The 16,669-nt window shown below is 40.2% G+C and overlaps 2 protein-coding genes across 3 annotated transcripts; one reads left to right on the forward strand and one right to left on the reverse strand.

Moving 5' to 3' along the window:
• Positions 1 to 508: 508 nt before the first annotated feature.
• Positions 509 to 11,256, reverse strand: LOC131354627 (trichohyalin-like). Of its 2 annotated transcripts, XM_058392503.1 has the most exons (13): positions 10,184 to 11,256; positions 9,944 to 10,036; positions 9,758 to 9,828; positions 8,539 to 8,688; positions 6,432 to 6,596; positions 6,269 to 6,343; positions 5,614 to 5,694; positions 4,034 to 4,159; positions 3,498 to 3,566; positions 3,279 to 3,371; positions 2,706 to 2,786; positions 2,446 to 2,535; positions 509 to 2,288 (listed from the first exon to the last, which is right to left on the reverse strand). In XM_058392503.1, exons 2-13 carry the CDS (start codon positions 10,002 to 10,004, stop codon positions 2,172 to 2,174), a joined length of 1,179 nt encoding a protein of 392 aa, XP_058248486.1. In that variant the 5' UTR covers positions 10,005 to 10,036; positions 10,184 to 11,256; the 3' UTR covers positions 509 to 2,171. The 2 variants fall into 2 exon arrangements, with proteins under 2 accessions (XP_058248486.1, XP_058248484.1); XM_058392501.1 differs by having other exon boundaries at positions 9,944 to 11,256.
• A 156-nt stretch (positions 11,257 to 11,412) lies between these two features.
• On the forward strand, positions 11,413 to 15,777 carry LOC131354631 (uncharacterized protein C21orf62-like). Its single transcript, XM_058392508.1, has 2 exons — positions 11,413 to 11,563; positions 14,068 to 15,777. Exon 2 carries the CDS (start codon positions 14,103 to 14,105, stop codon positions 14,757 to 14,759), a length of 657 nt encoding a protein of 218 aa, XP_058248491.1. The 5' UTR covers positions 11,413 to 11,563; positions 14,068 to 14,102; the 3' UTR covers positions 14,760 to 15,777.
• The last annotated feature ends 892 nt before the right edge of the window (positions 15,778 to 16,669 follow it).

Raw genomic sequence — 16,669 nt, forward strand, 5'->3', positions numbered from 1 at the left:
CTCCAAAACTACCGATGAAGACAGCAGCGTTATGACTGCGACTCCGACAGGTAAGCTTAACTTTTAGTAAACAAGCAAACCAAGTTGGCTAACTTATAGTGCTACATGCATCTATTTATGTTTCTTTCTGTGCGCGGTGACTTCGTACTAACGATATATAGTGACAAACGTAATGTTAGATTTTGTTTGGATGGCTATAGATAGATAGCTAAATCTATGCTAAAAATGTTAAGGTTAATAGAAACTGATCACGTTTAACCCACATTAAAGTATTTATGTTGTTAAAGCATGCTTATCCTTAAGGTTGACTGCATTAACAGTTTTATTTTCTCCCTCTCCCCTTACATTAACGTTATAGCCTCTGCTGCTGACCGTGGAATTAGGAGACCATTAAGTGTTAATCCGTTCACACTGGCAGAATTTGTGCTTTGTTGTTTCCTTGTGGAGTGGCTCAGGAGAGTCTTGGAATCTGTATTAAAAAAAAGGTCAACAACCTGAAAAAAAATAAAACCAAGTTTCTCTGAGGTAATGTGTAATGTACTTTTGTTAAAATGGTATTTTGAGAGTCAATGTCTTCATGAGACAGTCATGATGTAGGGGGCTCTGCAACGGGAAGGATGTGGCGTCGGTTTCTCCTGTATGTTCTCCCATTGCATTGGATTGTGTAGGACCGAGGTTCGTTGTTCACCTCCTTTACTCTACCAAGGTGGTTGTATCCTTTCGGGGTTTGCATTCTGACAACTTGTCCCTCTACCAGTGGTTGCAGTGGACGACTTGAGGCATCATAGTATCGCTTTTGGGTCATCCTCTTATGGAGGAGCTGTGCAGTGATTTGCTGGGCATCTTTGGGAGCTGGTTCTAACAGCTTGGAGTTGATGGGAATGGTTGGCCGTGTCTGTCGTGACAAAAGGCGTTGTGCAGGGGAACCTAATGTCGGGTCACGGGGAATGTTTCTCAGATTTAGGAGATTTAGGAATACATCTGTCCCATCTCTGTGAGATTTCTCCATCAGCTGTTTGGCACTGCGGACTGCTCTCTCTGCCAGGCCGTTTGACTGCGGGAACTCTGGACTACTGGTGACATGGATAAAGTCCCACTGTTTGGCAAAATCTCTGAATTGTTGACTTGTGTACTGTCTGGCATTATCAGAAATGAGTATGTACGGTGTGCCATGCACCGAGAAATGTCTTTTCAATTTCCTGATCACAGCTGGAAATTAAGTGGAAATTACACACACTTCATCACACTACCCCTGGTGTTTATTGTCTCCATCCTTCATCATGAGCCCCTGCAGGTTGGTGGTAGGTCTATTTATCCCCTCCTAACCACCAGGGGTAGTGTGATGAACACCTGGATAGACTCTTCTGCACATATGCCAAGACATCAATGCCTTTACAGATTATCAAAACTAATAGGCCAGAAGGTATTTCCTCCACTGTCTAACAGTGGCTCAGATACCACTACAAGGCCCTTCCTGATTACCAGATGTCTGAGTCCCCCTGGTAGTGTGCTGGAGATGCACAAGGACATGCAAAGGCATGCTCATCACCACCTCTGGAATATTTTTTTAACCACAAAAAAGCAACAGCTGAGCCACCCTTCTCATAATTGCAGCCATAAAGCAGCCATAGCAGGAGCTCCCTGATGAGATCCTTGGCTTATATCTCAAGAGATGATGGTCTGGACCACACTCCCATAGCAGGAGCTCCCTGATGAGATCCTTGGCTTATATCTCAAGAGATGATGGTCTGGACCACACTCCCATAGCAGGAGCTCCCTGATGAGATCCTTGGCTTATATCTCAAGAGATGATGGTCTGGACCACACTCCCATAGCAGGAGCTCCCTGATGAGATCCTTGGCTTATATCTCAAGAGATGATGGTCTGGACCACACTCCCATAGCAGGAGCTCCCTGATGAGATCCTTGGCTTATATCTCAAGAGATGATGGTCTGGACCACACTCCCTTAGCAGGAGCTCCCTGATGAGATCCTTGGCATATTTCAAGCATACACATTCCCCTGATTTGTCCTGTGAGTCAGGCCCTAAATAGTGCAAAGTCCACCCCCCTCCACCCACTCTGGAAAAACTACACGGATGTATTGGCATATGAGCACATGCAATAAAGAAAAAACAGGTGTTAAATACTGCCCCGGGTAGGATTTGTGGGTTCACAGACACCTAGGCTCCTCAGGCTCCCCAGTCTCCCCACCCTCCTCAGGCTCCCCGCCCTCCTCAGGCTCCCCACCCTCCTCAGGCTCCCCACTCTCCTCAGGTCCAAGATGGCTCTGCAAAAATACAGATTATAGAAGTAAGATGTTCAATATTTGCTTCTAAATATCCATGTGAGAAATGCCAAAAGATATTCTATTTACTTTTCTGACCCATAAATGACACATGGTATCCTTTAGCAATAAGGATAGTTGAGTGAGAGCAAAACCTTACTTTGAGTAACTCATAGCACTGTTTCAGAGTTTCCATCCAAGCTGTGTGCTTTGCCTTCAGTTTACTGTGTGCCTGACTTTGCTCCTGCTCCTAAAACACAGCCATGAAGCAAAAGATGTTCAAACTTGAACATCTATTTAATAAAAAACAAACCCTACATCTTAAACTAGAAATATTTGATTTACATGCAGCATGAACATCAAAAGCCCTCGCACTTTATTTCTAAAGTAACTGCTTAATGCAATGAATTTCTTACTTACCGCCACTATCTTGTCATACATTCTGCGTGCTTCACAGATCTGTTCCTCCAGCTGCTGTACCAAGGCTTGCAGAGTATGCACCTGGGAAATCAGGTCAAAATTCAGAGTTTTTTTGGTTTTATTTACTTCTACATACACTCACTGAATAGTATACCTACTTATTCATTCAAATATCTAATCAGCCAATCATGTAACTGGAGAGCAAAACTCCTTGTTGATGAGAGAGGTCAATGGAGAATGGCCAGACTGGCTGGAGCTGATAGAAATGCTACACTAAGTCAGATCACCATTTACTGTACAATTGTGGTGAGCAGAAAAGCATCTCAGAATGCACAATACATCAAACAGCAGAAGACCATGTCGTGTTTCACTTCAGGTGGGCCAACAACAGGAAGCCTGTCTTGTGTCAGCAGTCCAGGCTGGTGGATGTGGTGTAATAGTATGTGGAATGTTTTCTTGGCAAACTTTGGGCCCGTTAATACCAACCAATCACCGTTAAATAAATGCAGAGACAAATGGACAACCTAATCACATAATCTTCACCAGCTAGTGGTAATGACATAAAAAATGTACCTTTTGCGACTCCTTGTTGTGTACTGAAGCTTCCTTCATCTGATCATACAGTGCCTTCATGATACTGTAAGCCCCCTGTTCTCGCTTATACTCCTAAAGACAGCCATGGAGAAGAAGAAGAGGTTTAAGCTTCGATGCTAAAAAGAGTGCTTGGAATCGCATAAGGCAGATGTGACCTTGTTGTTGCTCCTAAAATAAAGTATAGAGCGAAAAGCTTACCATTTGTAACTTCTCATGCTGTTTTAATGCCTCCTCATTCCTCAACAGCAAGTGTCCTTTCTCTTTTTGCTAAAGCAGCCATGGAGGAAGTAAAGAGATGCAAAATTCAGAAAATGATTAAAAGATTCAGATTGGCCTTTACACTGTAAATGTCTTGTTAAGAAAATGCTCTTTTGCAGACAAGTGCAGATGATTTTCATCTTGGTAATGGAACAAGCTCCCCAAGAATGGACATAAACAAGTGAATTGTGTGCTCTCTATATACAGTATATTAACTGTACTGATTGTGTAGCATTGGGATCTCAAACAGTGCATAAACTTGTGTCTCTGGCTTTTAGACAATGATGAAATATTTACTTAATTTTGTAGTGGGGCTTCATTTGTTATTCAAGCTAGTCTATCACAACCAGATTCACAACTAGGTCTTTCAGCTTCACCTCATATAACATTGATAACCACTGTCCAGTAACAACATGCAGCATTCCTTACATGCATTTGTAATGTATTTACATGAATGTAAAAATATTCTCACTTACCAGCCTCATTTCTTCATCGAACATTTGATTGTTAACTTGGAGCATCTTTTGCTGCAGGTGGGTTATTATTTCTTCATTCCAGCATTGTGTGTCATCATATTTCTCAATGGTTTCCGCCAGAGAGATCTGTAAATAAATAAATAAATAAACAAAAAATTATTTAGTTTTTCACATACATTTAGACACCTGATGACCCCAGGTTACATCTCTGATGTGTCCAAGTACATCACAAGATGTAAAAAAAAATAAATAAAAAAAAATAAAAAATACCTAGCAAAGTGGCAATGAGGAATGGATTGAATAATTACCATGAATAAAATGATAACAGCTAGAGAGATAGCAGTCAGCTTGGAAAGATGGCAATTGCAGGTTCTAAGAGAAAAACAGTGGTGGCTCAAGTGGTTAAGGCTCTGGGTCGTTGACCGGAATATCAGGGGTTCAAGTTGCCACTGTTGGGCCCTTGAGCAAGGCCCTTAACCCTCTCTGCTCCAGGGGCGCCGTATCATGGCTGACCCTGCGCTCTGACCCCAACCTCCAAGGATGGGATATGCGAAGAAAGAATTTCACTGTGCTGTAATGTATATGTGACAAATAAAGGCTGTTTTGAAAAAACCCAAGGCGCATGCTACAGAGGGCCAGAAAGCAATGAGGACATGGCCAGGTCTATAAAAACCCACGTGGTCTGAAGCAGAGGGACCCAGAAGTTCATGAGCAAGTGTTGAGGAGATGTTAACAAACCAGGCAGTGGGTATCAACAAGGTGAACAAGATCAAAAGTGAGATTGGAAGATCTGGTCTGAATTGTGGCAGGCTGAGCCTTTCTATATCGAGTTCCTAATCCAGGGTGTCTATGATGTCTTGCAAAGTCCATCCAAACTCTTCGTCTGTGAAAAGAGTGAATCACCAGCTTGTCTGGGCAATACTGGAAAATACAAATACTGTTTCTCCAAAGCACTGAGAGAAGGCAGCTACTGTCAGCAACCAGGTGATGGATGCAATTGCTAACACCAACTGCAGTGTAAGCACCTCTAACTAAGAGGCTAAGGCAAGCAATTACCTTCACCAAAGCAAGAGAGAATCTCCAGCTAAAGGTAGCAGAAGAACTCTTCAGAAAAGCATATTATGGTATAAGGGTGGACTTGGAGAAGCAGCTCCAATTCCCACAAAACATCACAGAGACCACTCAGAGACCAGGCATGGTGTTGATTGCTGTAACATCAAAACAAGTGGTCATGCTGGAGCTTACAGTGCTCTGGGAGAATAGGATGGAGAAAGTTAGACAAATATGCAGACTTGAGTGGCAAATTCCATATGAAATATGTGTATGTTAATGCTTCCAGTGGGGCCTCTTTAGTCACTGGGCAGGCTGGTATGGCTCTGGTTGTCTTACTAGGCACATGCAATGTTGTGTGTAACTGGAAATCCATAAAGAACAAACAGCACTGATAATGCATTAACGGTTACAGTGGGGTCTCCTATAACCTTAGGAGGTTAGATAATGAAACCAGATACATTTAAGGACACATCAGCGCAGGCTGAAATGTTTGTGCTTCATGGTTTGTGTGTTAAAGTTTTATTTACCTCTGTGTTGTTTAAGGTCTCCTTCAACCGATCGTAAGAGAACTTCAACTCTTTGTATTCCCTGTCTCTGTCCTTACGCTCCTAAAAATGGAGGAGAAGAAATTTAAATGATAGTGGATATTGTTAATATCTACAATCAGCCTCTTCAGTTCTACTTTTGAAACAGATGCTGTGATGTAATTAAACCTGAAATATTTGGTTTTGTTATAATCATGCTTTGTTACATCAGCCTACATAAGTCATCACTGTTGCGACATCATACATAAGTCTCTGGCTTGTGCGGCAATAGAAATCACCTGGGTTAAATATACCAGACTGCTTATTCTTGCCTGAAGGTTCTTACTCTTACTTGGTGCATGATAAAGAATTAGCCATCTAGTACCCAGATATTTTGTATTTTATATTCTAGTGGGCACATATGTAAGCATCAGCCAGTTATGAAGCTCATCATTAGCTGCATATGAGTTCTCAGCCAGGTCAGTTGTGCACAGCCACTCCAAAAGTTTAACCCCGACAAAAAAACAACCAAAAAATCCCCAAGCTGTTCAGGAAAAGAGCACTGAAGCATACTCTACATGCAGATACAGTAATACCGGTGCATACTCAAAGCAATCTTAAAGTTTCTACTTATTGGTTCATAAAATGTAAAGTTTACCTTTAGTAGAAATTTCTTAATGCCATTGTGTGTGACCTGCAGGATGTGTAGCTCCTGAGTTTTCTGCTTATGCTTCTAAAATATAGCCAAGGATAAAAAGAGGGTCAGATGTGAGTGCATCAACAATGTACCAAAGCAAGGTCTTGGTAAATGTCTTACTTACCATCAATACTTCTTTATACTGTCCCTGGATCTTAGACAGTCCTTTCTTCAGCTCCTGCTCTGAGTCTCGCAGCTCATACACTTTAGACAATAGTTCAGACTTCTCCATTTCCAGCTGAGCGCAGAGATCGATCCCCAGCTCATAAATGTCCTCAGCCAACTGTACCTGGATGTTCAGTAACCAAAGCGCTTTATTTAATTATATACACATATCACATATCTGTAGTGACTAAAAAGATGACCAAACTAGAACACAGCTAACGAGCAAAATATGTTTAGATGTTATTGCTAAATGGGATGCTTCACTTTAATGAAGCCAGAGAAAGTTGTGTATTTTGGTCAAGTAGAAACTTGACCAAATAGCCCAAGGTTAATTCCTCACTATGATAATAAAACTTGTCTGAAATCATGGCAGAATTGAGCACCACTATGCATGAGGCCGCTTCAGGACTGAATAAAATAAAATAAAAAGAAGCAAATTGAAAAATGCAGTAAATGTCATTCATGGGTTCGCTTGAGGTCTCCGCTATCGGCAGTGGATGAGTGATGGACAAAAGGGATTGATATTTTTTTGGAAATGAGAAGCTCGAAAACAGAAACAGGTGAAACAATAGTTTCAGGTTGTTTGGTCTGAAAGAAGGTGGAGAAGTGGGAGGTTTAATTATGTTCTGTAGAGTGTTCTTTCAAATGGGCTTCACATTGAGTAATATACCTTCTATTTCCCACAGCATTAATTCCATCCTCATGGCTTTCTTTCTTGCTCTGGTCAACAAAGAAAACAGCAGGAGTGCTGTCTTTGGTTTTGGGGCAAATGAGGACGATAAGCCAGTAAACATGACCAAGCTTGTACTAAGCGGCACCTGCATGGTGGTGGGTTTGCTTGATTTTGCACCACCACCATTTTTTAAAAAAATATATAAATTCTAGTTTTATGATATCCTCTGATTAGAATGTATGAGTGGCAGAGGGATAAATGATGTGCAGTCCATTTCAGAAAAGGTCAGCTCTTTACTGAGCTAGCCTGTTACACAGCTAATAATAATAATAATAATTTGCCTTTATTTGTCACATATACATTACTGCACAGTGAAATTCTTTTCTTCGCATATCCCATCCTTGGAGGTTGGGGTCAGAGCGCAGGGTCAGCCATGATACAGCGCCCCTGGAGCAGAGAGGGTTAAGGGCCTTGCTCAAGGGCCCAACAGTGGCAACTTGGCGGTACATCACATGGAAAAGTTTCGTTGCCAGTTACGTTGTAATAGTATGTATTAGTATGACTTCATATAGTGGCAGCTCGGCCTCTAAATGGGTGGCTAACATCTAATTGTAACTATAAGTGATATTTTATTTAGAAGTTTTAAGGCACCAAGACCTTTTTCAATTGATTTGTTACGTTATTTGCCTATCTAATGTACATCTGAGCCAACAGAAAACAAGTGGATGGGACAGCGGTTTCTCTGACCAGTGAAAAGGGAGGAGCTGCTTATTGTTAATAAGCACTTACAGACTTTTACCACACACTTTTCTTTTTTCTTGTTGTTGCTCGACACATTTTTCTACACCTACTAAAATTGCGTCAAGCGTCAGCTTATTAACAAACTCTTCGTGGGCTGAGATGTGAAACAGTCAAAATACTGTCTAAAAACCCCCACAAAAATTTTCAGACTGAATTTCCAGACGTTAACTGTTAACCTTTTGCTTTATGATTGAAAAAAGCAATTGTTTTAACACGCGCACCCACTTGCTCATTATTATTGACTTAGGTGTATTGTATGTACAAGCTTAGTGATTTTATGTTGAATAAAACACAACTTTTCTAGCGTGTCTGATATCCAGAGGAAACACAGTCAGTCGAGCATTACAGAGAAGAAACACTTAAAGTCATGATTGCAGAAAGGCTATCGTTCTTTAAATGTGTGTGTCATATACATGAATTTTTTCCTCCCCACTAAAATCACGTCCAGTCATCACTGCTCACACCTCTCAGGCTCCAAACATCTCAGTGTCCATTTCACTGTGCAGATATTTCTGTCTCAATATTTATCGTACTGTTTGGTTATCACATTACTCTGAGAAGCAGTGTTTAGTGTGAGGCTTTTCTCTCTTACCTTGGATTTGCACTCACACTCCCTGTGTGCCTCACGGAGCTTTTCCTCCTGCTCCCTCACTCCATCCTTCAGGTCAGATCTCTCACTGTCCACCGGAGCACTGACCACCTCGTCCTTCTGAATCTCCTCCTCAGCCTCAACCAGAGAAACCTGAAAGTGCAAATGCTGACTGTTATTTTCATTTACATAAACATTCAGACATGAAGATTTGGTCGCTCATCAGTTATACAAAAGGACGCATATCGCTTACAATACAATGTCACGTTCATCCAAATTTTAAGGAAACATTATGTATTAAACTTCAAAACAAACTACAAAATTCTAACTTTTCCTGAGAAAAAAGCACAGTAAATGATAGAAGACTTGGTCTGGCTCGCTGTCCTTAGCCTAGAGCTGGAAAAATAAACTTCACGTGTTAAAGCCTTCATTACAGATATTTAAAACACTCTTATCCTGAAGAACCGGATATTCTCACAGCCACATGAGAAGTGTATAAAGCTTTTACTGATATATCCCTCCATTTCTATAAAGGTTGGTCTTTTGGGTTGCAATTTTTTTTTGACAATGTCCTGAAATGATTTAATGACAAATTCTGAAATTTAAGGAAAGATTCGTTTTTGTCATATTGTAGGAAGATAAATATATAAAGGTGCAGAAAAATGCTATGATATAAAAACGCTAGCTGAATCAGTGGATCAGTTTTCATTCCTGTTTTCCGGATAAAGGTTATACACTTATTAAATCTCTAACACTGTGCAGAATTTGAATAGACTATATTTAGTAAGAGCAATAAATAGTAATAAATGGTTAAATATACAATATTGTTAAATTTAGTGTAAAAACAAACACTGAAGCAGCTTTAACTCTTCAGACAAAACAGTGTAACTTCATTCATATCAGTGAACCAGGATTAATGAACAAGTATAAACAGGGGGAAAGCGCTCAGTTTCTGCTGAAGAATAAATTAAAATATAAGACATAAAATAAAGTTCCCGTTAAAATGCTCTGAATGCTAACGAGTCTCGTGACACACTTCACCTACACCGTAACCAAGGGCAACAGCTGAGCTAATGTAGCTACCTAGCTAACACCTAGCTCCTACTGGCAACATTTTTATACTTAGCTATTAACGTGAGCTCAAAACCCTTTAATTTCACATGGTGTTGGTTTATTCTGACATTACTGAAGAGTTTTGTCCTGGAGGATGTAGTGATCGTACCTCAGGGTGGACAGCGCGGTCAGACTCTGGGACTCGGACATCGTCCTCATCGGACTCCACCGAAGCAGAATCTGCATCAGCACACAAAACACCACAGGACCATGAAGCTACTGATCTATTTCTACTATAAATCTACTGAAATAACTAAACTGTGAGGTATGGAGAGAGAGAGAGAGAGAGAGATACCCTCGGTGAGAGCTGTGTCCGGGAGCTCCTCTGTTTTCTCTCCATTCCCGCGCTTCTTCATCCAGTAATAAACCCCTGTGGCCGTGGCTGCAGCTCCAGCCGCAAACAGCAGAGGGCGCACAGGAAGATCCGCCATCCGAAAACGAAATAAACTCATTAAATGCAGCATTGTAGCACTGACCTCGGTTAATAAGCCGCTCTGTTAGAAAGATACAATAAACACTGAAACCTTCTTCTTACATTCTCTACGTCATCTTCTGTTACGACACAATGACGCAACTCACTCCAAACTTTCTTCCAGAAGGTTCCAGACCTGCAAAGTGATGAGATGTCCAGCAGACTCCTTCACCGTCTGCTCTTATTAACATGTTTAAGGTCATACTTTTCTTTTTATCTATAATTATTGTTTAGTTATTCCCCTTTCCTACAATTCCTAAACCTTGATTATCCCAATACATTGATAAAGGTGTGATTTGATTGGCAGCAGGTGAACCATCAGTTCTTAATGTTTTGGAAGCAGGAAAAAAAATGGACAAGTGTAATAATCTAAGTGACTTTGACAAATTGTGATGGCTAAAAGTCTGGGTCAGTGCATCTCCAAAACAGCATATGTTGTGTGGTGTTCCCGCTATGCAGTGGTTATTACCCTACCAAAAGTGCTCTAAGGAAGGGTAACCAGTGAACTAGTAGCACAAACTGCTATAAAAGTGAATGCTGGCTGTGATGGAAATGGGCCAGATCACACTGAGCATTACAGCCTGTTGTTTCTGGAGCTGTGTAGCTGCAGAGCAGTCAGAGGGACCATGCTGACCCCTTTAACACCACTGAAAGCTCCTACACTGGACATGTGAGCATCAGAATTGGATCATGGAGCAGTGGGAGAAGGTGATCTGAGCTGATGAATCGTGGTATCTTTTACATTGTGTGGATCGCCAAGTGTGTGTGTGTGTCTCTTACCTGGTAAAGAGGTCACGAGGACGAACTGAGGCAAGAAGTGAAGCTGGCAGTGTGCATTGTTTTAATTGGGCTTCATTGGGTCCTGAAATTCACGTGAATGTTACTTTGACATGTTCCACCTACTTAAATTTTGTTTCAGAATAACTACACACCTTCATATCAACAGTGTTCACTCATAGCAGTGTCCTCCATCAGCAGGATGATTCTCACTGATACACTGCAGAAATGGTTCAGGAACCGTTTGGGGAACATGACAAATTATGATCTCAGAGTGTCTGTGGGATGTGCTGGACAAACAAGTCCAGACTCCACCTTACAACCATGGTGTTTATATAAATATGTGTGTATATATATATAGACGTGTATGAAAACCTATTCATCACCTATTCACCACAAGATGGCAGCATGTGTGCTAAAAACGTTTCTTGCCTTGCAATGCTGGAGAAAGCAGCAACTGTGGTGTCTAAGCCACAGTGAGTCAACATTCATTGCCAATGAGACTGTGTGAGGGGCCTTGGGAAGGGGAGTAAGAGGGAGGAGAGATGGAAAAGAGGGAAAGGAGAGATGAAGAAAAGGAGAGGGAATAAGAGAGCCGAAGCATGCAGCCGCTGCAATTGTAAAGTTCTCAAGGTTCAACAGCTAATGGACAAAATATTACTAATGGTGGGTCTCTCGTTATCTTCTATCAACATTGTGGTTCTCTGTGTCTCTAGAGTCCTAATTATAATTATTATTATATTATTAATTATTAGAGTCAAGTATTTTTGTGCTTATTTTTTATGCATTTATGAAAGAGAATAGAATCTTTCTCAGAGTAGGATTCAGGGATTTAGTGTTAAATGAGAAGTTCACAGCAGACATTTCATCAGTGAAGGTCAGTTTTTTCCTGGACTGGCTCATTAGTTACACATGGTCATATTTAAGTATTTTATTAACTGATTTGCTCTGAGAGCTGTCATGGACAAATCCTTAATGTTCAGATGGAGGTACATGTTTGGAGTATCTGCTGGGAAATGCTGAATATGTTGAACAACTGCTGTGGGTGTGTAGTGCTCATAGACAGGGTGGAAATGGGAATGTTAGGGTAGGTGCTTGTGTGGTTTTATGATGTCAGCCGGCCATCTGTCATTGCTTTTCCAGTTCCCTCAAACCTACGAAGATGTTTTTCATGACTTACAGCTTTCTATCTGATTCACAAACATATAAGGCGTTTTGCTGATCTGTTATCATATAGTATTCTTTTGTATTCCTGGAAATATTAAATGATACAATGCAGTTCAAGATTGAAATAATAATGAAAAAAAGAATAGATTTGTTTATCTAATAAATTATCTATATTATTAAGTTTATATATAAGGAATATATGACATTATCATATGGGATGCCAAACATTTTAGTACATTCCTAATAAGCTAAGAATTTTTTTTAATTACATCATGGGTTCATTAACAATGAAAATAATGACTATTACATTTTTGTCTTCTTGTTGTCTTGATATTCGTCACGGAGTCTGTTCAGCCAATTTAATGGAAGCTGGTGACTAGGCGATTAGCTCATCGTGGTCATTTCATTCTTCGACCTGGTAAAAATAAACTAGAACTACAACCCCATGTATCCTTATTGGGGAAAGTAGATCTGTTTTTCAATATGTAGTGGAAAAAACAACAACCTTGCTATCTTTATACACAATCAACTTTAAATCCAAACTACATTTCTGTGCTTATGCATTTGAGTTAAATGCGTCATTCTGCTCTATAGATACAGCATTTATTTAGACAGTTAGAAAACATTTTTGGAGGGTTAATAGACTTGGATTCTACCTGATTTACCAGAACCATGTAAATGGAAACTAATAACTATTTTCCCTCTTTACATGGTGACTTTTTACATTTGTCATCCTGTGGTGATAATGCATTGCTATGAATGTATGTGTATAGTTAACAGCCAAGCCATTCATGTGCATACGGTCAGTGTAAATCAAAGTAAAGTACTGAATATATCACGTTATTATCTGCAATAAGAAGTTCTGCAGCCTTTCTGCCATTCCTTCATTTGCAAAGAAATATATCGATATTTGAACCAAAAGACTGCAATGAATTCCTTTTGGGTTAGCATTAACCTTTATTGATATTTGATTATATTTTTAATACTAAAAGACTACCAATAGTTTAGTGATCGCAAAGACAAGGCATAAGGATTAGTAGTTACTCGTTTTTTTCTCTGTGGGTCTCATAGAGAGAGGTCATGGAAATGACCAGTACTGTCTGAGCTACCATATTCCTGAAGTGAGTTTTCTCCAGGGTAAACATTAGCTGTTAGGAAGGTTACATAACTATGGAACAGAAGGCAGTAAAGGATTCTTTGTGATCATGTCACGTGTCGAGTCGTTCCAACCAACCAATTTGTTTGTCCTTGTAGGTAAATGACAGCAATGGAAGGTCTGTCCTTTCTCTATAAAACCTTTAAAAATGGGAGCAGACAGAGCAAATGGAAATGGAGAACTGTTTCTGAAAATCGGTGTTTTTTACTTTTCCTGCCAGGTTTAATAAGACGGACCACAGCCGGCTCAGAGCACAGTGTGTTTCGGTTTAAGAGTTCAGCTACAGTATGTGCTATAATACAACTAGACTGATAGAGAGTCTCAGAAAACTAGGACCTTTTCTAGGGAAAACTTTTCCATCCCCATGGAGTAAAAGCCCCAATAAAAAGTGGCAAGAACAGCATGCAAGAAAAGGTTTTGCATTAATTGCCAAGACTGTCTGCGGTGGAACACCAGTTGGACTACGGCTTGTGTAGTGTTAATGTTTTTATGAGTGAGGCTGGAAACTGGCAGTCGGTGCAGAGTTCTGGAAATGATCACCGAAGATCAGGGCCTGTAATGTCTTCACAGTGTAAATAAATTTGAAGAAAGAATTAAAGATAAATTGCACAGTATTGTTTTAAAATGGGTCATTAATTAGCAAATAATGGAATCTGTATGGACAAACATCTTGGGTATGTGCAGAACATAAAACTCTTAATTCATTTCCTTAAGGAATGTTTTTCAGTAGTAAATTGTGAGCTTGTGCTGCAGAGTACAATATGGTATGTGGTTGTAAAAATTGAAATGTGAAGAAGAAGGGAAAAAAAGCCAAAAGTAAATAACTTTATAACATTCTCTTTTCCAGCCAGTGTAAACTCAGGATCAGGATGTAGGCCTGGCATGGATGCAAAAATGCTGCTGTCGTGTTTGCGGCATATCTTGTGCATTTTCATCCCGTTATACTTTGTGGAAACTCAGCATCCCCTCCAAGCCAACATCACGCTAGTGTTCGACAGCTCAGACCATGCTGACCGCTTATGCAACTGCAGCTGTGCGACGGAGGTGCGCAGTTGTGATGAAGCTCTTGCCAACCTGATGTGCAGCTGTGGCACCGTGTGGCGCTCGGCTCTGTCACCTGGCTCCCTGGAGGCGGAGACGCTGACGGTGTGGGCGTGGCAGCCCTGGCTGCTGAGGGAGCTGCTGAATGGCAGCAGGGTTTCAGAGCTCCAGCTGTCTCTGTGTAGCCCTGCCTCATTTCTCGAACCGCCTCAATATCTCACTATTGTGGATCTGAGGAAGCTTCAGATCTCCAACAACGGGATGGCACAGCATGCGAGTGAAAGAGTCCTGAACTTCGGGCTGGATGTGCAGGATGGGAATCTCAGCGTCGCTTTTTTAGACTTGTGGTCATTGAATAATCACTTGAAGGCCTACAGCGTCATTGGACCACCGCTGCAGATGCTCATGCAACATTTCCCTTACCTTCAGCAAGCCAATATTAAGATTACTGACCTAGAAGAGAGGCACAAGCAATCCATCCTAACTTTTATTTACTAAACAAATGTCTTGTACTAAATAGAGTCTTTGGAACCAGTCATTTCGCATGCCGAACAACGTGGAGAAAGAGCTGTTTTCTACACTGGACTAAAAATATAATCATATCTGTTCAATCATGCCCTACTCCTTAGTCTCTACAAACCTATAAGTATATTTTTAGTATTCTGCCCCCTGCAGTGTGTTATAGGATTTCATGAGTGCACTGGGTAATTCTTCACTACAAAACAGAAACCCCCAGTGCAGTGCATCTTTTAGTAAACTGCGCCGTTTAAGACGTGAGAGTTTATTGTAAAGGAAAGTTTCCTTCAGTTTTAGATTTTCTACCAATACCAAAAAAATGAGAGAAGAATCACTTCCTTTTTCCTTAGAAGCTGTACATTCTGATAAACAACATCTGTGGCACTTCTCTGGCACCAGTTCATTTTGCTACTAAGACTCAATTTTTCCATATTTTTGTGGAATAAATTCCAGGTGTTTTTTTTTAGTTCCAAAAGTGATGGAGCCGTAACCAGAATGGTTTCTATTATTTCCTCCATTTGAGCCAGATGTAAGAAACTGAAGGTGTAAGAAAGTTTATACAGTCTTAATTCCTGTGTGGGAGATAGATATGATCATATTAGCCTTGTAATGTTTAACAGTCTGTTAAACATAAAATATTAATTGCACCTTAGCATTTTAAAATCGGTCCTCTATTACTACTAGAACTACTAGCACTTAAATAAATCAACGGGAAAAAAAAATGTATATGAAGGTATCTGAAAGAAAATATTAAAACTAGCTATCAAAGTCTAGGAATTTTAGAGGGAATCAAGTGGCGAATCTTGCTCAGTGTATATAGAGTTGTCAGATGTACAAAATTGGCACAGTAATTGAATGATATTATTATTATGTTGTATTATTACTATTATTATTATTATAACTAAATATATTGAGAAAATATTCTGTAAATCTTCGCATATGTCGAATAACTGACTAAAGGTCTGACTAAAGGCTTGAATAAATGACAAATAAATGTTCACCCCAACGTCTGATTTTTGTCCAAGTGCACAGTTAACAAGTTGATTATTTTTTATGCACATCACAGAATATCCTTTGATGAAGATGAGCTGAAAATTGGGCAGAAGTCATTTTCCTTCCGCAATTTAATGGTCTATCGTACACAACTTTAAACTAAAGTAGGAATGTCTAAGCAGGACCTGAGTGTAGTATAATTTACTAGCAGTTAACTAGTCAGATTGCTGTACAGTATGTACTAATGGTACCTACAAGTGTATGTCACGCATGCTTTATATATAGACTATAAAGACTATAATATACACTATATAGCCAAAAGTTTTGGGACACCCCTCCAAATCATTGAATTCAGGTGTTGTTATTCAGGAGCTGGGCTCGGCCTGTTAGTTCCAGTGAAAGGAACTCTTAATGCTTCAGCTTCATACCAAGACATTTTGGACAATTTCATGCTCCCAACTTTGTGGGAACAGTTTGGGGATGACCACTTCCTGTTCCAACATGACTGCACACCAGTGCACAAAGCAAGTTTGGTGTGGAGGAACTTCACTGGCCTGCATGAATTAGAGCGGAGACTGGAACAGGAAGGGGTCATCCCCAAACTTCTCCCACAAAATCCAAAATGTCTTCCAAAATGAGTTCCTTTCACTGGAACTAAAGGGCTGAGCCCAACTCCAAAAAAACAACACCTGAATGCAATGATTTGGAGGGGTGTCCCAAAGCTTCTGGCAACATATAGACTATAGACTATAAAGACTATAATATAGTCATATTCTTGAATGAGGGTGAAATGGAGCTAATCATAGGAAGTATTTTATTCGGTTTATGTTCAGGTGTACTTTTAATGTAGAGAAACTGCTTCAAGTAAGGAATAGTACACAACAGGGTGTGTTACCAGA

Source organism: Hemibagrus wyckioides, linkage group LG06 (genome assembly GCF_019097595.1).
Source record: "Hemibagrus wyckioides isolate EC202008001 linkage group LG06, SWU_Hwy_1.0, whole genome shotgun sequence".
Classification (NCBI taxonomy): domain Eukaryota; kingdom Metazoa; phylum Chordata; class Actinopteri; order Siluriformes; family Bagridae; genus Hemibagrus; species Hemibagrus wyckioides.

Bases quoted from the DNA above. Each gene is read 5' to 3' on its own strand.
- LOC131354631 (XM_058392508.1), top strand. From the start codon at position 14,103: ATGGATGCAAAAATGCTGCTGTCGTGTTTGCGGCATATCTTGTGCATT.
- LOC131354627 (XM_058392501.1), bottom strand. From the start codon at position 10,112: ATGCTGCATTTAATGAGTTTATTTCGTTTTCGGATGGCGGATCTTCCT. The intron at 8,689-9,757 runs GTACGATCACTA...TTGCACTTTCAG, and splicing joins ACCGCGCTGTCCACCCTGAG to GTTTCTCTGGTTGAGGCTGA. The intron at 2,289-2,445 runs GTAAGGTTTTGC...GTATTTTTGCAG, and splicing joins AGTGCTATGAGTTACTCAAA to AGCCATCTTGGACCTGAGGA.